The sequence below is a fragment of the Lynx rufus genome, unplaced genomic scaffold (genome assembly GCF_022079265.1).
Source record: "Lynx rufus isolate CCGP_SWC_20201006 ecotype Redwood Valley unplaced genomic scaffold, mLynRuf1.p SCAF_15, whole genome shotgun sequence".
Taxonomy (NCBI): Eukaryota; Metazoa; Chordata; class Mammalia; order Carnivora; family Felidae; genus Lynx; species Lynx rufus.
The window spans coordinates 56,884,390-56,905,961 of NW_025814829.1; the positions used below are offsets into that span (position 1 = coordinate 56,884,390).

A 21,572-nucleotide genomic window follows, 5' to 3' on the forward strand; every position below is an offset into this window, starting at 1 on the left:
TCCGAGTTACAGAGATCAGCCAAGAAAAATTTTTCTTCCTTAGTCAAAATACTATGAAGCCTCACAATTATCACATGTTAACTAGAACTGAAGGATTTTTTGTTTTGCTAAGCCTTGGAAAATAGTTACTTGATAAACTGATGAAGTATTAGCAAATCAGATGGTAGAATAAAATGTACAATCATTGTGTAAAGTTCCAGAAACACTTTATTTAAAAATGGAGTTGTAAATGCATAACAAAATAACATAAGTAATAAATGTAACAAAAATAAATAAGGAGGATAATGTATTCATACAAAATAAAAATAACATAGTAAAAGGCCAAATGTTTATAAGTGAACAAAACCGTGTAAACACTTAAAAGGATAACGTAAGTAGAGTAGATGCTAATATTTTCCTTGACAACTCCTTACCTTCCACTTCCACGGGGGTATAATCAGTACCCAAACATTAAATAAAAGAGGGAACAATGGTGTGATTATTGTGTTCGACTTTTTCTTCAAATGGATATTGACCCTGTTTTAATGTTTCACTTATTCCTTCAAAGCATTTGTATCATTCCATTCATGTTCTTTAAAACCTTCTCTTCAGTCTTCCTTTATCAGACAGAATGGAGAAGTTAGCTTTACAAGGAGAATAGTTCATTTACCGTGTTTTTTAATTTAAAGAAAAATATGAGATTCATTATACAACAGACTTCTGTTTTTACATCTCTACAAAAGGCTTTTTTTTTTTTTTTCTTTTTTTTGCATCTTTATTAACTGGCCTAACAGTACAGGAGTTTTTTAAATCTTGTAAGGTTTTTGAAGTGCATGGACTTAGTTTGTTTCTTGAAACAAATGTAGTACAGGATTATTGCTGAAATATTAAAGACCATTTCGTACAAGGTGCAAAAGTTGCAGTTTTAACCTTTATAGACTGATGGGGTCAAGGGGAAAATCCAAGTCTGCTAGTAATATTTAAATGAATTCATAAGATTCACCCAAATTATAGTGTTCTGGAAACACAAGGTAATTTACTTTCTTTTAAAACTTAACCAAATGTAAACTTACTGGAAAGAGAAAAGACAAGTTTACAGAAGGTATCTGTCACAGGCTTCCTGTTCAGTAGCACAGGCCCGAGCCTTCATCGTTGCTGTCCTTCAGGGTCCTTACAAATGTATAAGACGGACAGGATTTACTACTGGGTCCTACAGGGAAACACACAGAAGCAATTCATTGCTTGGGAGTGAAACTATCAGCTAATCTTATGACTACTGGCTCTCCAAGTCTCCTAATGAAGAAAATTTTAACTTCATGATCATTTCAAGGGAATTTTTTTTCGACTGTCACATATAAACTTGGTAACACAGGACCAATATACGTGTTCTCAGATTAAAAAATATACTCCACCTAAGCAGTCCAGTTTAATCTTTCTAGTTATCATTTGCCCTAAAATGAGACAAAATCTTACTTCTGTTAAAAAAAAAATCGAAAAAAAGTGCCAGATTAAGCTTTTTGAAAGTGGAGTAAAACACTGAGGGGTTAAAACAAATACAGTATTATCAATCTCCTATGTACAAAAAAGACAGTTAGTCCTTACTGATATATAGCTATGTCCACCTAGCACTCCCGGCAAATCTTAGTGCAAACATAATAGTTCATCTCCGTAAACCCCAAGACAATTTACGTAGCAACAAGGTTATATAAATCACATAGATGCTGGAAAATTTCAGAACACAAGAAGGACTATTTTGAAAGGTCAGTTTGACTGTGGAGAGTAACAGGTCATTGTATCCAATGGTAATGAATACTAATATAAATCCTATTATTAAGAAGCAAATATAAGTGTTTAACAAATCTGTACAGATGAAGAAGAAGTCCATTTCAGGGAGCAGCTTGGCACAGAAGACATGGGGGTCAGAAATGTTGGGTATTTAATTTGCTTGTAGGTCACAGCATGGCTTAAAGAAAAAAAACAAAGATCTATGAAGGGAAAGGATGCAATTACAGAATTCAATTTGAAAATCATAAAACCACAAAAGGCAACACTGCCACAATCTGCTTTTGCCTACGTGTGCATCAAGTGGTTCGCTAATGGTCTGCAAGGATTAATAGGATGCCACGTCACAGGTAAAAAATAAATAAATAAAATTAAGAAGACAGAGATAACAAGATTGTAGCTGACCAAGCTGTCTTGTTTTGTGTAAGTCAACACTACGCTGCTGCCAATATTCCTAGTCAATCCACAGGTAATTATTTTTAACAACCGAGAGAAAGTCATTCATGTACTGTAACGTCTTCCTCTTCCCCATCAGGGTTGAACCTATTGAAATGTATACTGAAATCAGCCTCAGACTCAGCATTCTCAAATTCGGCCGACACAGGGATAGCGGCAGGGTGGAGTACCCTAGCTTCTGGTTGGCAAAGTGTCGGTGTCTGACCCGGGCTGCCGTGGTCATTCACAGGACTTGACTTCTGCTTTGGTGGAGACGGCAAGATAGCACTGGGGAATCCCATGTTGTTCAAAGCCTCCAGAGTTCCATCTGGGTCAATCATAGCATTGATTGCTGAAGGGGAAAAAAAAAAAAAGGAACACAGAGAAAAAAAGAGAATTGCAGATGCAGTTAAATTTGGACGTGAACACTGCTCATGACTCGGATAATACTTCAACTACTGACGGTTGTATGATCTTAAAATTTGCTTAATCCTCTTGACACTGTATTTTAAACCCATTTGTGATAATTCTGGGGCTGATCTACATTGGAGATTATACCAACCTGACTGCTTTCTCTGGTGCCCTGAACAGGCTCACACATGGGCCTTCTAGAGTCTGTTGGAAGACTGAGATTTGAAGATGTGGAATTTAAGAAAGATCTTCTTGAAATTTGCTCATCATTGCAAGAGGATAGGGATAATACTGGTTGTGGTTTTAATAAGCACTCCTAGATGTATTACTACTTGGATAACTGGGGATTCATTGCTAAGATGGGGTTCAGAGTAACTGGAAGGTTTGGAAGGCCCGAGAGAACATCCTCACACTTTGAATGCTACCACAAGCATGTTGTCCCTTTTCTTGGGTAAGGATGTGGGGCCATCAGCCGTGTGCATGTGTGTATGTGCCACTGGGCCTCAGGGACACCCTCAGAACCTCTCTACTAATATCCCATGGCGGCACCTGCGAGCCGCACAGACCTGGCTACTGCATGGGAGGGGCTTTCATTCCAAAAGATCCTTGAGTGGATGAGGAAAACTCTTAGGGAGTGATTTCCAACTTGGCGTTGGGCAGAGGGGGGAGTTGGCAGAAGGAAGTACCTCTGATGTAAGAATCACTCAGAGGTCCTTTTCAAAGTATACTTCCATTCTACCAGCTAACAGTCGCTGTGTTATTAGCAAGACACTTTTCCCCATGGGAGCAGAACACATAACCCTTCGAGGTGTGGAAGCTGACTGGATGTTAACAATCACTGAGCTACGGCCAACAAATAATGCCTATGGTAATTCAAGCAACAAAGACTGAGTAGAATTAGCAGTTAACTCTGGAAGCTATTTGTTCTATCGCTGCAGATTCTAGCTCAAGACACACACAGGCATTAGTGCCTGAGTAAGATGTGCCACATACCCAAACAATGGCCCTGTCAACGTTCAGGAGGCAAACAGAGTCCCTTTCTCTTTCTTCTCTCTCTCCTTTCCAGCCCCTTTGGCCAAGATGCACTCTCTTCTTGTGGTTCATCCAAACAACTATCACTCATTTTAGAATACAAACTCATTTGGGGTGATATCATAAATATAACTTAAGAAATGTCAAATCAGATAAATAATATCAACTGTCAATAAGGATTCTGAGTTGCTCACACACATTTTAATACACTATTTTACATATTTTTTATGTATTAGTATTTATATACAAGTAAAATAGATAATATATAGAATACTATGACTTCATCTACAACAACTAGCCCACATACCCAAGATTTAACTTTACCTTTTTATTTATACTGGATTTTAAAACTTCCTTTTTATGAGTAATTTGGATACGTAGAACTATATATCCATACGTTACTACATTTAACCAAATCACATTATAATATAGTAAGAATATTTTAAGAGATACCACATTCTAAAGTGGCATCTTAGAATGTACTTGTTTGAAATCATTAGCTCTTCCTACTTAATTCAGTAGTAAATGTACCTTGTAGCTGCTTTTCAACTCTTTTCAGCTCTTGTAAGATAGAAGAAATCTCCTGTAGGGAGAGCAATGACAAAAATTAGCTTACTGTAAGGAAAGCATTTTTATTTGAATAGCAACAAATCTCACACTCCTCTTATTTGGAATATTCAACATCTACATGGCACGACATCTGCAGCAACAAGACAGGCAATGATTATGATGTCCCATAAACAAGATGCAAATTTTATAATCTTTAATGTTTAACTAGAATTATTTTTTGAATGAGATAATGGTAAAAGATGAAAAGTTCAAGATAATACTACTGTAATAAGCAAAGACTTTGAAAAACTTGCATTGATCAACCTCACAACAACTTTGTAAAACTGCGTTAAGGATTTTCTTTGAAAAATGCATGAACTGCAACCTTAGTTTTAGTAAGACTCTCTGACAATGAAAATCTGTACAAATTCTTAAGGAGGAGATAAGCAATCTACTGAGTAAGAGGAAATCATTCATGTCAACTTCTATTTAAGTTTGGCCCCTATTTCAAATTGTCTATTTGTAATATATAATTGTTACAACAAAAAGAATGTATTCGCGAGAAACACAAAGTTCCTCCTTCATACTGTCTGCAGCTTTGAAGCAATCAACATTTTAAGCCCCTATGACAGACAGCTGAAGGTGTAAAACTTCCCAAATCTGGGTATTTGTATCTATTTAAAACCGTAAATCAACAAGCACTTCAAAAGTAAGCATATCATTCCCTTAAACCTGTTAAAATGTTTTAATATTCAAGCAGAATTCCCATACCATGCTTGAGGTTTTCACAATCGGGACTTCACTCTCAGCTCTTAACTTGCTTTCTATTTCATCCCAATTCCGATCCTTATCTTTAAATAATATTCTAGAAATCAAAAAAACATAAAATTTTTACTTTTCATGTTTTAAAAATCTGTCATATGTTTAACAGTCAAAGCTACACGAGGATAAAGAAACCACTAAACAAAAACCGCAAATAAACTACTGAGCCAATATTACCAATTAGCTCATTTATGTGAGAAATCTGTATCAAAAAAAGCAAGTGTGTGGTTGTGAATACACATATACATCCTTTCACATTTATCACATTCGTTACTGAAAACCAAATATACAACAAATGTTGATGACACCACCTCCAAATTGTTTTTATCTAACATTTGTAATTAACCATAAAATGACCACTTATTAAATTAGCACAACTTGGTTCAGAAAGAATGTGTGCAGTATAAACCTAAGATGAAATTAAGATGAACACAGACCGAATTAGGTATGAAGAATTTCCAACTGATTAAAGTGTGAACATTATTTTAAAGGCTGAAAATTGGAGTACTTACTGTGCTTTTCTTTAAAAATCTTAATTCAGGTTAGATTTGTATATGATTAACCAATTAGAGTAAGACACTATCCTTCTGATAAAAACAACTGCCACACAGATAATTATCCTTACATTAGGAAATAACTATCTTAATCAATATCTTAACTTATTAAATATCTTAACTTATTAAATATCTTAACTTATTAAAAAAAAGCACCACAAAGTTTTGTCTTTCAAAAGTGGTGTCCTTCTCCCCCAAATACTTTGGAATCTTTGAGAGAGGACTCAGCAGCTTTAGAGAGACATAAATAATAGGCACCTTTCTGGTTTCCTTCTAAGATTTCTTTGTTGAGCCTGGAAATCTAGTTTAACTGACTTTATATAAACATCACCAGTGTACAAGTAAATAAATTATTACTACTGGAAGCTGATCAGTATTTAAGTAGTAAACTAAATTATATTATTTGTATTTCTTCAAAGATCAATATGGCAAGTACAACTTACTTTTGGCAAACATGAAATTCATCAACATCAAATCAAGTCTGGAACATCTATAATTATGCATCACCATTCTTAAAAGGGCAATAATGGTTCTAGAAACTGATAAATTTTCTAAACCTGAAAGGCTAATAAATGTCCTTGCCAGCTGTCTAAGAGCTGTTTTCATAATACTAAGATAATTAGGGCACTTATGGAAATTATGGGATATTTGTAAAAGAGTCCTTGCAGCATTAAGACTGGCGGGAAGAAAACAGTGACTGTTTCATGGACCAATGGAGAACTGCAACGGACTCGTATAATAGAGCAAGTCCGTGCTTAGCTACAGTGTGCTAAAAATTTAGTGAATTTTGCCAGAAGATGGTTACTGGGTATAATGCTTGGGCTTCTCAAACTGTTAAATGGTACATATTTCACCTCTGCTTTTTTGAAAATGGCTTAGAATGGTCACCTGAGGTCCCTGACTCCAGAAAAGCTGGAGCTCCTCCAGAGCTTGAAGTACTGAAGGGATGAAAAACTTACTTTAAAGATAATCTGTAAATACTGCGGTATGGACTCAAGAAGCCAAACTTACCATTTTGGCTTTAGGAAGTGAACTCTAATACAGTATTTAAATCTAAGGAAGCAGAAAACTAGATCAAGACATTACTTTAGGTCATACTGGTTAGAACTGTTTTTGTTTAAAGGTCATTACAGATCTATCAGGAAAAAATTCATAGCTTTTGAGTGATCTTCGTATTACATTACAGATTCAAAATGGTAGACTAAATGTCACCATGGGAACACATTAAATTCCAAGGATAAATTTCATTCAATAATTTAACTATTAACCTAAAAAACCTTTCTTTGATAAGGCAGTTGGCTTTAGAATAAAGTCTCTGGTTCATACTCTACGACTTTCACTGTCTATTCTCTAGTGCCCTTAATCCATGCAAATTAGGGTTACAAACTGGTAGCCTACCAACACAGGGCCATGCTATGCAGCTTGAGGGGGTCCTTTTCACATGGAATACTGTGAGAACTCGGTAAAACGGTTTTTGCATAAATATTTTCAGCCGTGCCCATAGAAAGCATTGGGGCAATTTAAATAGGTGTATATTGTTAGGCCCAGGTAGGCTTTTGAGCTTATAACTCCTGGCATAAAAGTTAAAGACCAGTCATTCTCCAAACTGCCTGGTACTCCACACAAAAGGTTCAGGCTCTCTCCCTTAGATCTGCTTATTAAAAATTATACCTATCTTTGAATACTACCTTCCATAAAGCCTTCCTTCATTGTCCTGAATGAAAGTGATCCTTTCTTTGTCTTTATCTATAAGTGGGCACCAATCTACCACATGCTACCCTGTACAATAGTTAAGTGTGTATATGCTTCACCTTGCTGATCAGATTGTAAACCCCGTAAGGGTAGGGATGAGGTTTTATCCTCTTTATGATCTTCCACAGAGCCCGCCATAGTGCTTTACAACACATGGTACAATTCAATGCTCACACTGAAGGCAACAATATCAAACTTGATTGAGGCATTTTTACATATTTAACCTTTTTAAATTCTGTCAAGTTTCTGGGACAGTAAGATCAATTAACCAATGAATGAATGTGTTTTTTGGTCTCAATTTTAATTAAATGCTAAAGCTACAAAAAGTAGTTTTCTTTGGAGGAAACTAGGGAGGAGTTCAGTGCAGACTGAGAAAGATACTTGGTAGGAAGCAACAGTCAACAGGAAGAGAGAATGGTATCAGTCAGGGACATGAAGAAAATCTACTGAATGAATACATGAGTGAATGGGGACCCAGTTACTGTGGAGGACGACTTGTATTTCAATAGGTGGGATGAAATAAAAAGCGATCTCCATTTACAGGTGAGAAGACTTCAGAGTTTTCCTGCTGGTAGGTCGCATGACCACATGATGAGACCTACATGTACTTTTATGGTAACGTTGGCTATTGAGAGGACCCTATTAAGGTATTAGCTTTCCATGGTTTTTTATGGTAAAGTCCAAACTCCTGAACAAATTCAACCTACATGGACCCTCCCTTACCTCTCCAGGGTCATCTCTCATCGCCCCCGGTCCTCTTACTTCACCCAGGTTTTGACCATCTAACACCATGCAAAATTTAGTTATTATGGGTCATCCTTCTAAATTTACTGGAAGAGAAAGCAAACTGCCTTTACAGTAGCTTAAAACATATGTTAAAATGGTTGTGTTTTTAAAAGAACACCTTAAACACAATATTTTAAAAAGGTACTTTTGGAAGAGTTTTAGAAAAAAATTATCTAAATGATTTCTCTTAAACTAGATAGTTAGCCTTGCAATTCAATAACACGGTGTTCAATGTGTTTTTACCATCATTAGGTACTTATCAAACACTGATGAAATGTATTATTTCAACATACAAGCAATATAAGATTGTGTGCAATATTGTAATTCACAAACCATATTCAGACATGGTTTCATTATATCTTAAAATTTTATTTATAGGAGTCAGAAATTAAGCCACAGCATCAATGAATTTCTGAAGTATTTTTACATAGTTTTTATACCTTGAGCCTTCTTTTATACCTTGAGCCCTTATCTTGATATCCCTTAAACTTGTACCAGTTTATCTCTTCACTGTATTGCCTTGTAAAAAAATATTAAATTCTCCTTAGGTTAAAAAGGATAATGTAATCTACATTGTCTTGTCCTATTTTTTACTTTTTAGATTTTTTTTTTAACAAAAGTAATACAGAACATGGTTAAAAATACAAATATTTCAGAAAAAAGCATACATATTATATGTAACACCTATTATGTGTGTATGTGAATGTTCATATACATATAATTCTTCCCTCCAGGTTTACTTCTTAAAGGTTTAGGCCTCATAATATATTTACTCTTCTATACCTTGGTCTTTTCACTTAATACCTTTACCTTTACAAAAGAGTTCTCAGAGAAGTATATCAACAGCGTCTCCAAATACAGTTGAAACACGAGGCATATTACCTTCACACTGACTGCATGTTTGGCTTTTCTTAAGGAGTACCTTGTACATCTAACTAATTTAAATAGTTATTTTAATGACTACCATTATGCTACCATCCATGTTTTTTTTTTTTTCCAAGATAATTTACCCGTATCAATTTTCACATCTTCCTATAAATTTTAAGTAAACTGAACTTCCTATAAAGTAATAATTTAATATTCACTCATGAACAAATAGTTACATAGTATATTCTAGGTACTTTATAATTGGACGAAGACCACTGCTCTCATGGGATTTACACATTAGCTCACTTACTGAGCATATCCACTTAAACAAAGTTAGCTTTTCCTGCTATCTCCATGTGATTTGTCTTCATTATTTTGCTTTAATTATCTGATTTTACTATTCACAACTTCTATTCCAACCAAGCCCAATCACCCCTTTTTCCTTTTTATTATTAAAATCACTAGTTATACAGAATAAAAAGTACAAAGACAATATAATTTAATTGGATCCTTTCTAAATTAGGAAAATGTGTCCATTTTAAGATTTGTATTTGATTGTAAAGAAATCAAATTAGTTGCATGTTATTTATAAATGACACATTCTGTAATTTCTGATTTGGCTTATAAGTGAGCCCACTGTTTTTCTTTTAATCATACTCAGTGACTAAGCAATCCACACCCTTGGTATCATCTTAGGTGAGGTATGTGTATGTGTCCCCCAGTAGCTACATCACTTCCAATTGTGCTGATCCCACCACCTTCTCTGAAAAGTCACAGTGCTCTCCTTCACCACAACAGCCCATCATCCTAGGAGTTGCCAGTACAACATGCAGCTGGACAAATTAAGTCCAACCAATTGAAATTTGTAGGGAAAAAAATTTTAAGCCTAACCAATTAGTTATTACACACGAACTAACAATCGCGCCTGCCTAATACCAGGAGTCATGCCTCAAGTTTGGCTCAAGTACTCACTGTAGTTGAAGGTGGTAACATTGTTATTCTGAATTTAATTCCACTAAAATTATATTCTAGAACTAGGACATACTGGAAGGATAATGAACCAAAGGGATAAATAAATGAAATAAATATTGATAAAAATAATCTTATGTGGGAACAAAATCTCCAAATCTCATCAGACTGAATGATTTTTGACTGCATATTATTTGTCCTGCACTGTTTTGATGCCCTCATAATTGAGTACACAAGGCAGACAAGTAACCAGGTATTCTGAGTCTTATAAAATTACGCAATACTGTCCTCTTTACTGATGAGGAAGATGAAATTAGACTCAACTTTCAGGTCTTATAAAAACCAACCCCAAAGGTCTGTTAAATACTTACCTATTATTTTGTGGAGGAGTAAACTGTTCCTGGTTATTAATAAAGTTAACCTAAGTAATTAGAGCTGTTAACTCTCAATTACAAAGGGCTGATTATTTAGGACATTACTTTCCCTTTTTGCCCCCTGCATGTGATCTAGCTTATGGCTGTTACTTACACCTACAAAAGACAAGGAATGGGACACTGGCAGCAGGAAGACTCAGTGCCACTGGCTTCACTAGCTCCTACTAGCTGTGGGGGTAGCAGGCTTGCACAAAGTGGAACATGTGTCTGTTAATAATGGAAGCTGGGAGGTTCCAGTGACAGAACAGTACCTGATCTTTCCAGCTGTTTTATCTATAGACTGTCTTATCTTCCTAGAAAACTGAAAGACGGATGACAGCAGCAGATTATCTCCCATGACCTGAAACATCCAAAGAAATTATATTAAAATATTACCACTGTATTGTAAAACCATTGAGAACACCAGTCACAGCCCACTATGTTTAGGGGCATTTAGTATGTATGCTAATTTTAATAAAAGGTCAATGAAGAATATAATTAGAATTAAACTGTATAACTAAATTATATAACTAAATTGAGAAAGAGAAATAAATATCAACAAAGGAGTTCCTTTTTTAAAAAAAACTTGTCAAGGTTCCATGTTATTTTGGTCCACACCACTTTTAAAAACCAATCCATATTATCTTATCTTCAATGACTATCATGATCCTCTCTCTCATGCCTCCAAATCAAATGATAATAAAAGGGAAAATACAAATAATTTAGAATGCTAAGTTTATTATCTATTCTTTCACCAAATAATATGAACGTAGAGATGAAGATTACAATCCCGCTCTTTGGAGCACATTCTAGTGGGAGAGATAATTTTTAAAAATTTACTCAAAAGAGGGGCGCATGGCTCAGTTGGTTAAGCGTCTGACTTCAGCTCAGGTCATGATCTCTCAGTCCAGGAGTTTGAGCCCTGCGTTGGGCTCTGTGCTGACAGCTTAGAGCCTGGAGCCTGCTTCAGGTTCTGTCTGTCTGTCTCTCTCTCAAAAATGAATAAATGTTAAAAAAAAAATTTACTCAAAAGAGTAAGTTTTTATTATGGAGGTTGATACCACCCTACTTGAAACTTATGGGCAAAACTAGGGCTTGGCAAACTTCTGTAAAAGGCCAGAGAGTGAAGGTTTCAGGTCATCTGGTCTCTGTTACAACTATTACCAAACTCAGTGCTATGAAAGCAGCTATAGGTAACACACAAACGAACAGGCATGGCTGTGCTGAGATACCGCTTTATTTATAAAAACAGGTGGCAGGCTGGATTTGGTCTCCAGAAGCGAGAAAAAGGACTGAACATGGGGCTAGATGTGGGTTCCCAAATCACCTCCTTGTATGTCAAAACTGTATTTAGACTCTGCAAGGCAATCCAAAAAATAAGATATGGCCTTGGAGGTTAAGAAGCTTTAAAGAGCAGTGTGGGAGTTAAAAGTACCTAGGAAATACTGTTAAATATTTTATCAAAAAGAACATAAGTAAGTGCTAACTTTTGTGAATTGGTGTGAGGCAAATTCTAATGAAAGGGAGTTCAGTGAAAGGAGGCAGAAGTAAGGAAGGCACCATGGAAAATGAGAACCCGAGAATGACAAGGGTTGGGGCATAAGGGTTGACAAGTCAGTGGGGGATAAAAAGTTACTTAGGATGTGATCAGCAACATACAGGCAGTAAAAAGGCTACATAAACATGATTTTGAGAGCCTTGAGAAAACAAGCCAAAACAAGAGTGGAAGACATGTATCACTTAGGCCAGGGCAGGGAGTGCGTGTTAAAAGCATCTAGAATAGGGCACCTGGGTGGCTCAGTAGTTAAGCGCCTGATTTTGGCTCACGTCATGATCTCAGGGTTTCTGAGTTCGAGTCCCACATTGGGTGAGCTTGAGCCCCGCTTCAGGTGAGCCCCGCTTCGGGTAAAAACATGAGCCCCACTTCGGGTGAGCCCTGCTTCTTTCTCTCTCTCCCTCACTCTGCCCCTCATGGGATTCTCTCTCTCTGCCCCCTGCTCACTTTCGCTACCCTCTCTCTCACAAAAAATAGATAAGTAAATAAAAATAAACCAAACAAACAAAAGCATCTAGTATATAGTGCAGTGGCAGCCATGGAGCTAGCTGTGTGCTTTCCCATTGGGACATTTTTTTCTACTTAGTATTATGCAAACATACACATTCTTACGTACTTTTAGCTCCTGTTCCTTAAATCCAGGGATGCACAGGATGCCAGCCTATGACCAAACCCTTTTTGCCCACTGCTGCTTTCTACAATCTTCTCCTACCCATGCCCTAAGGCTTTTTACCTGTACCACCCCTGCATGTCGTCCTTCAATTAGCTCGTTCCATGGTACCATTTGAAATAGCCAGTTTTTGGTGAATAAACCAAACTATATCCTTGAATTTTTCCCAAGCTCATTTCATCTAATTTCCATTATCATAAACCTTTCTAATAAACCTCTCTTTACTTGATTTGTCACTGCCACATTTACTTAATAATTTTTATCTGCATTGGTTCACAAGTATATAGAATTAATCACAATTCTTTTTAAAAAATTTTTTATGTTTATTTTTGAGAGGGGGGGAGGGGCGAGGGAGAGGGAAACACAGAACCTGAGGTAGGCTTCAGGCTCCAAGCTGTCAGCACAGAGCCCGATGCGGGGCTCCAACTCATGAACCGTATCATGACCTGAACTGAAGTTGGTTGCTTAACCAGCTGAGACACCCAGGCACCTTTAATCACAGTTCTTAATTCATGACATAGCTCACTAGTCCAACACGGACCACTTTTTCTTTCTTTCTCACGAATAACGTAAGAAGCACTTATGAATCTAACACCAAAACAAAGGCTAGAATGCAACAATAAGCCATTTGCTCCCGATGCCATAGGAAGAGGATACTTGCCTCTGACCTCAAGCTGTGTGATTTGGTTTCACCAATGGGACAGTAGCAGACACGACACGAACGTGAAGTGTGCCTGCATGGTGGGGCTTGCTCCCTTGTGTTTCTGATATAACCACGACAAGAAGAAGCCTTAGCCAGCCCACTCGTCCAATCGATAAAAGACACATGGGGCAGACCTGGACTCAACCTATAACTTTTTTTTTTAAAGATATTTCAAAGTTTATTTGAGAGAGAGAGAGAGAGAGAGAGAGAGAGAATGGGGAGGAGCAGAGAGAGAGGGAGACACAGAATCTGAAGCAGGCTCCAGGCTCTGAGCTGTCAGCACAGAGCCCGACACGGGGCTCGAACTCACGAATGGCGAGATCATGACCTGAGCTGAGTTGACGCTTAGCCGACTGGGCCACCCAGGCACCCCTCAACCTGTAACTTTCAATTGTCCAGCTGAGCTGTCCCAGTTAACCCACAGGTATGTGATAAATTTATGCTTACTGCTCTATGCCAGTGAGATTTTTGTGGTTTGTTATACAGAAATAGCTGACTGATAGAATCTACTTCTACTTCTATGGTTTCCCCTCCCCATTTCCCTATTGCCCTCCGCCCAAGTTGAACAGTATCTTAAATTCCATTCATCATTCCCTTGCTTTCCTTTTTATATCATGTGTTACTTCCATTTCTGTCCTAAGTATATCTTTTCATTTTTAAAAAATGTATGAGAAAGAATCACATTATATATCTTCTGAGAATTGCTTTTTTCATTTACTTTTATACTGTTAAAATTCATCCATGTAGTGGCATAGTGCTGTACTTCATTTATTTTTATTACTCTGTAAGTATTCAATTTGTGAACATACCAGTTTATACATTCTCTTTCTGCTGATAAAAAGTTAGACAGTTCCCAAGTTTTTGTTAGGCCCATAGTGGTACTATAAATATTCTTTTGCATGACTTCTTTTGGCAATAGGAAAGGGTTTCTCTTGAGCATGTACTAGAGGTAAAACTGCGTGATATGATCATGTGACATGTTTACATTCAACTTCAGGAAATAATGTCAAACTGTTTTTCCAAAGTGTGCCAATTTAACGTCTAGTGGCAACACAAAAAGGAGTCTATGTATCCAAGCTCTCCAATACTTACTATTTTAAGATTTTTAATTTATTGCCAATTGAATAAGAATCACATTTTCGCCCTGAAATGTATTTCTCTGAATACTCATGAGGTTTAACATCTCTATTTTGTAGACTTCAGTTAATTTCTTTTCAGTCAAATGCTGTTCATGTCTTTTGGAGATTTTTCTGTGGAGACTGTTTTTGCCTTAATTGATTGGTAGGGCCTTCTTTATGTATTCTGTATACTACTCCTTCATTGACTGCATGTTTCACAAAGTCTTTCAATATACTCTAATTTATCAGTCTTTTATTTTAAAGCTTTTTTTGTGTCTTTTTTTGAAAGACATTTACCTATACTTTTAACTAAAAGTTTTAAAGTTTTGCTTTTGTCCTTTAGAAACTTAACTCATTTGTAGTTGATTATTTTGTACATGATTTAATGTCAAGATGAAACTTCACTCTATTCATAAGGGCAAGCACTTTTTTCCCCAGCCCCATTTATTGAACAGTTCCTTCTTTTCCCACAACAGGACATGTTTCCTCTGACATTTGTTAAAGTTTGTGGTTTACTTACTTCATCTCTGCTCCAGGTTCTCCGCCTTGTAATTGTTAAGTGATCAGGAGGCTCTGTTGGTTGAGGTCTTGGATCATTAGACCGACCGTTGTTTCCTTCTGGTGTTTTAGAATGAACTAATGGAGGGATCTTTCGGAAGTTGAGGCTTTCATCAAAAACACGATCAACCAACTAATAGGACAAAAGCATATCCTTATGAGAATAATTTGGGTAAGTACCGATATTGGCATTATAATTTTTTTTATTAGACAGAAGTTATTACATTCTCAAGTAGTAACAGAAGCATGATATCTTCAATAAACCAATTACTCTTTCTTTTTATAAGTTCTTCAAAGGTGCCTGTTTAATAAAATAGATGTTCATCTACATAGATTTTTAAAATCCAAAACACAGAACTTTGTTAAGTTCAATCCTTCCATGGATAAGATTTCCCCCAACTGTAAAACAGATAGTAAATAGAAAAAGCTGAGCCATGTAGATGGACAAGTTCATTTTACTCACAATGCCTTACCAATGTAAAATAATGTTTCTTTTTCTTTTAGTTTCCTATGTTGTTTTTTGTTTTTCTTCCCCAAACCCAGGTGCCAAATTTCTTCACAAATACATAAATTGCAAATTCCAATTAAGTTTACAAAGGAAACAATTTTTAAATCCACAAAGTAAGTATTTCGGTCTTAGGTAAACTTTTAACAATGCTACAGCAGTTACATATTCTAGTGAAAATGACATACTGCCATCTACAGTGCAAATTATACACATCCAATAATACAAAGTAACTCAGGTTTACTGAAGAAGGAATAAATTTTAGTACAATATTCTAAGATAAAACAAAAAGGAAAAATGAAAGTCTATTCAATGAAATGACTGAGTAATTTTACTGGGTCTGCGTGAGTGTATAATCATGTTAGGTAACATTTAGTTAGATAGCTGAGGAAATAATGTCTTCATCGTTTTAAATGTACCAGAAGAATTGTGTATGTCTTGCCACCAAGAAGATCCTTTTGTTTTTCACCAATGAGGATGATTTTATATACATTTACAATTGATCAATGTGGTAACAAAACTCTACACAGATTCACAAAAGCTCATTTACCAACTTAGACAACACATGAAGGTGAAAAACAACAACTACAACAACAAAAATGACCATTAAAGAACTGGATTATAAAAGGAATGTGACAAAAAGCAAAGGAAGAGATTATTAATAGAGTTTGTCAAAATCGAATCTGTCAAAAAGGCTAGCCATTTGGAGCTACTATTGATGACATTATTTTATAAAATTAACGAAGCACATTAGAGGCTGGCATTTTTTCGTGTAAAAGGCTAGATAATAAATACTTTCAGCTTTATAGCCATACAGTGTCTAACTACTCATTTCTGACATTATATCACAAAACAGCCAGATAATTAAACAAAAGAATGTGGCTTTGTCCCAATAAAACTTTTAATTCATTCTCTCAAATGCCAATCTTTTGCTTGTATTTCTGCACCAGATCGAGAGCCAACATGTCAGACTACCATTTATTTTTCATTATCCATTAAAGGCACCCTCTGGAGCAACGTCAGAGAGCCAGAGAGCAGGAGGTCCCGGTTTGGGGAAGGCAATAGTCTCTACGTGCTACCTTGCATTCCAGAACTTACAGGAAGGTTTCAAAACTGAATATGCATGTATTTGTGTGTGTATGTGGATGTGTATATATCTCTGTGTATCTATGTGTGTATATCTTTCAGTTTTCAAAGTATCCTTAAACATACATGTGTAATTTTCAACCGAATTATTTAAAGTTAGTGGAAACTGTACAATTTTTCCTTTATTTGCTATTAGAGATATCTACTAGCCAGTTACATATAAAAATGCCTTTTTAATTGAAGTATTTTCATAGCCAAATTTTATGGAAGTGTTATACAATCATTTATCAAATTTTAGTTTGCTTTTCAAATGTCATTTATAGTCATATTTTCCAGTGAAACTATATACCAGTAATTGGCAGACAAAGTACCGGTTTTAAATAATTTTACAGCTTCATGGAATAATAGACCAAATGTTAGCCTTTGCTAGTTTTGTTACAAAAACATAAAAAGAAAAATTTTAAACCAAAGTTGGAAAATGCAGAGCTTCATGCAAACAGGGAGGGTGGGTATAACTCAAATAAACTCAGCAAAAGGCTAAAAGCAAAAGAAACAAAGAAAAGGAAGAACCTTCTGCATCTGTCCATGAAGATCTCCTACCTCTTCTCTAGTGTCTATGGCAGAGCCCGGGGTGGTGGCCGCAGTGCTTACTGTGGTGCTGGGGGCGGTGCCCGACGATGTCACTGAGTCTATCTCGCCTGCTACGTCGTTGATTTCCCGAGCAATGAGGGCAAGATCCTGGCTGATCCTGGTGATAGTTTCAGAAAAGAAGTTTAATCTCTTTTAAACAACAGCTCTAGACACAATCATTTGTGATAGAATCCATTACATAAGCTCGACATCTAATTAAAGATCTGTACCAAAAACTTAAGACTCTTTGGAAATCCTATCAACTATTTTGATACTCAAAAAAGCTTTCAAGCTTTAATTCCAAAAATTAATAAAATTAAATTTCACGTCACTTTGAAAAATATGTTAAACACCCTGAAGTAGTGACACGTCTTTCAAAATACAGTTCATGTTAACGACCAGCACTGACAGATGACAGCTCTTAGACTTGGGGGTGGTAAACAGAACCCAAGGAGTCCATGAACCTGGATAAGAAGGAGCAATTACAACTTCATTCTCACTAACCTCCACCTGAAGCTTAGCATTTCTTTCAGTGAGAATTCGGGTAACAAACAGTAGTGGAATTAGTGATACTGGGTTTTTTTCCACCCAGAGAAATCATAGATAGTATGGTTGCTATAGGTGTCCCAGAGCCTTTCATCATCACTGCCTCAAGATTACTGCGGTCATTAAACCCACAGCAACAAAGTTCCATGTACTACTCTGTCACTTTAAAAATACTTGGATAACATTACGAAGAAACGCAATCATACTGAAACACAACGAAGTAATTTCATGTTTATGTATTTATTTAGTTTTAAAGTTTTTAAAAGTTTATTTTATTTTGAGAGACAGAGAGAGCACAAGCAGGGGAAGGGCAGAGAGAGAGAGGAAGAATCCCAAGCAGGATCCCAACTGTCAGCTCAGAGCCTGATGCGGGGCTTGAACTCACAAACTGTGAGATCGTGACCTGAGCCAAAATCAAGAGTCGGATGCTTCACTGACTGAGCCACCCAGAGTCCCTATGTTTATGCATTTAGAAGCACTGTTCTGAGGGGCGCCTGCATGGCTCAGTCTGAAGCTGAAGTGTCTGACTTCAGCTCAGGTCATGATCTTGCCGCTCATGAGTTTGAGCCCCATATCGGGCTCTGTGCTGACAGATCAGAGCCTGGAGCCTGCTTCGGATTCTGTGTCTCCCTCTCTCTCTGCCCCTCCCCTACTCGCTCTGTCTCTCAAAAATAAATAAAAACATTAAAAAAAAAAAAAAAAGAAGAGGCACTGTTCTGAGAAGAGATCCATAAGCTTCCCCAGGTGGCCAAAGAGATTAGTAACCCCGACACAGCACTCTGTTATGCACAGCACCTCACAGTACACATGAGGTCATCTGAGAGGCACAGAGTTCTTGTGAGGTAGGCCTTCTCTAACTGAATGTGAATGAGGACACATTCTCAGAGAAGGTGAGAGGCTTGCTCATGACAACACAACTTACAAATAGCTAAGGCAGAGGGCCACATTCCAGGTTTAGAGTTCATTCCCGGACAGCCATTTATTTGTGTCATCAGCCACACAGATTGAAGAACTAAATAAATATTACCAGTGATAAGCAAAAGAAAAAACTGATTTTTCTCTATTTTTAAAAGAGAGAAACTTACATAATCTACTACTGATATTCCTGTTTTAATCAAAAAGATTTCAATTCAATGAGACTTGAAAAATTTCTAAGTTATGGATCTACTGAACTCAATTTGGCTACTTCCACAAGGAAGGTTTTGAAATGACGGAAGGTTCAAATGAAAGCTTCTTCAACTTTAAAATCGAAAGCAGAAGCAAAGTAAAACATGTTTTGACTTGAGCAAAATGTAAGACTTTCAAGGAATGCAGTAATTGCATAATAATTTAACTACAGATTAAAAAAAAGGTGCTAAATGGAAGCTTATGGCCTACCAAGAGCAATCTGTGGTCACTTCCTTTATTTATCAATACAAAAAGGTAGGAAGAACACCAATAAACACTTTCTGGTCTCTTATTATGTTCCAGGAACCGTGTTATGACCTAAGGGCTATAATGATGGAGAAGCAGATAGAGTCCCTGCTCTCATAAGCTTACAACAATTGTAATGAGCACCATTACATTATAATACAGTCAAAACCACTATTTGATAGTGAGCACCATTATATTTGTTTTTTATTTTTTTTAAAGTTTATTTATTTTGAGAGACAGAGAGAGCAGAGGAAGGGCAGAGAGAGAGAGAGAAAGGGAGACGATCCCAGGCAAGCCCCTGATACGGGGCTTGAACTCACAAACCGTGAGATCATGACCTGAGCCAAAACCAAGAGTCGGACACTTAACCAACTGAGCCACTCAGGCGCCCCGTGAGCACCATTATAAAGAAGCTTTATGCTCATCAACTGACTTCATTCTCACAGCCACCCTGCAGGAGGAGAGGTATTCACCATCTTGTTTTACAGAGGAGGAAAATAAGGCTTAGGAGAAGTTATGTGACCATTTTTTTGGTCAAGGTCACAAATGGCTAAGTGGTATAACTAGATCTTTTTATTATGTCATGCTATATCTCACATAATCATTCCATATGTAATTTTTAAAGGCTTGTTAACTGTTGATATAATTTTCTGAGCAAGAGTTTAAAGTGTTCTCTAAGATGATATATTCAATTTTTACATTTCTGAAACAAATGAAGTAGGATGAAAAACAGAATAACCAAGCTTAATGAGACAAAAAATAGACAAGCATGAGCTTATCCAAAAAATCTATTTTTTGCTCTCAAGTTTTGTATGCAGACTTTTGTACAATGAAGCTTCTGATATTTGTAGAAAGCAGGAGTTAATTAGAAAAAAATGAGTCAAAAAAACCAGACAATAGCAACGTCAACAGGTCATGTGGTAACAACTGTACCAACACGAACAACTCTTAATGTGTGTATACACAACATACGTTGTTCACTTGGCAAGCACCCCAAAGCCACCTTTTCGTTTGTGAGTGTATCGTGTATATGCCAGCGATTTCTTACACAACAATTTGTATCTGAAAGTCAACTCAGTAATACAGACCGTTAGACTGGTTTAAATCCACATTGCTTAAAAATCTCAGCACCTACTAAAACCAGCATTAGGAATTCTAAAAAGCAAAATTATCAAGAAAATCAAAGTTATAAATATCTTCAAGTAGAAATAATAGGTTTATGATTCAGTGTAAAGTATGGACCTATTCATAAGGTTGTTACATCGAAGCTTACGAATTCCGAAAGCTTCTAGGTTTACACTCACTGGAATATTTTATAATAATGTATTTCTTTACATCTCTTGTATCTGTGCTTTTTTCAATGCTTAAATTTGTAATCCTCGTTCTTATTCTCAGTCTCCACCCCCATCAAATCTGCTAGGAGGGGAAATTCTAAAATGATGCACACATTTTATTTGGAGTTTTGCAATCCATCTGCTTTCATTGCTTTCAGATATATGGCTGAAAAATACACCTTAAAAAATTAAAATCCCAAAGGCAAGTTTTATTAACACAGTGCTACTTAACAAACCAGAGGGAAAAGGCATAAAGTCATTAGAAGTTAAAAGGCCTGGCCCATTAGCTGTCCTGCTACAGGTAACAAGACACACAAGAGACAGGAGTAATAAAATGCACATAATAAAGACAGAACCAAGTGAAAGTGTCACCTCCAGTTCCCCTGCACTTTCCCCTCCGCAGCATCTTTTCTGTTTGGGGGCAGGGAAGTGGGTGTGGCCCGGAAGGAGGGGTCCAGATTTCAAAGAGGTGGCTCCCTAAGGGGAACCATCAGGTGCCTCCTGAGCTGCAGCAGGTCCCCCCTCCACAGGAAGGGAAATGATGTCAGGAAAGGGAGGCCAGCCGTGCCCACAAGAATAAAAAGAGGTAGAAACTCCCTCACTGCAGGCGTCCTGTAGTCTCCTAATAACTCAGGGATCCCAAAGCACATACATATATGCCTGTCCCCTAACTGGAACTGGCTTACAATGCTTCAATAATTAGTCTCCCAAAAAGCGATTTATATGGTAAAATAAAAATGTTTAAGAAGCACAGTGAGATTAAAAGGGCATGTTCTCAAAGAATGATAAGCAATTAAAAGCAATTACAATAGTCATTAGCGACCAAAAACCATAGACATTACATTGAAGTAATGAGCCAGAAAAAACATAATTCACAGAAGTCAACAGAGCAAAGGAAAAAAAAAAAAAAAGATAAAACACCATTAAATTATGGTTAAGAGTTTATTTTTTTAAAAACCATCTCTGGACTATTACATATCACATTCTTTAATAATGTTGCCAAATGTAAAACTTGAAGTTTAGGGTCTTAAATTGAAGGCAGAAACAACTGTAGCGTGTCACGGGGAAACGTTTAGGTGACATACGGTATACCACAGTAAAAT

General features: G+C 36.6%; 1 protein-coding gene across 9 annotated transcripts in view; it reads right to left on the bottom strand.

Annotated features, from left to right (window-relative positions):
* Nucleotides 1–269: 269 nt before the first annotated feature.
* Nucleotides 270–21,572, bottom strand: part of CEP170 (centrosomal protein 170) — a 125,742-nt gene continuing 104,439 nt past the window's right edge. For 4 of the 9 annotated variants that reach the window (XM_047077090.1, XM_047077086.1, XM_047077088.1 and 1 more), the window contains 6 exons: nucleotides 17,117–17,294; nucleotides 14,918–15,088; nucleotides 10,624–10,712; nucleotides 4,960–5,053; nucleotides 4,171–4,222; nucleotides 270–2,548 (listed from right to left, as the gene is read on the bottom strand). In XM_047077090.1, the coding sequence (XP_046933046.1) occupies nucleotides 2,259–2,548; nucleotides 4,171–4,222; nucleotides 4,960–5,053; nucleotides 10,624–10,712; nucleotides 14,918–15,088; nucleotides 17,117–17,294 (874 nt within the window). In that variant the 3' untranslated portion in view covers nucleotides 270–2,258. The remainder of the gene's footprint in view (nucleotides 2,549–4,170; nucleotides 4,223–4,959; nucleotides 5,054–10,623; nucleotides 10,713–14,917; nucleotides 15,089–17,116; nucleotides 17,295–21,572) is intronic. The other 5 variants (XM_047077089.1, XM_047077083.1, XM_047077087.1 and 2 more) reach the window with 4 other exon arrangements.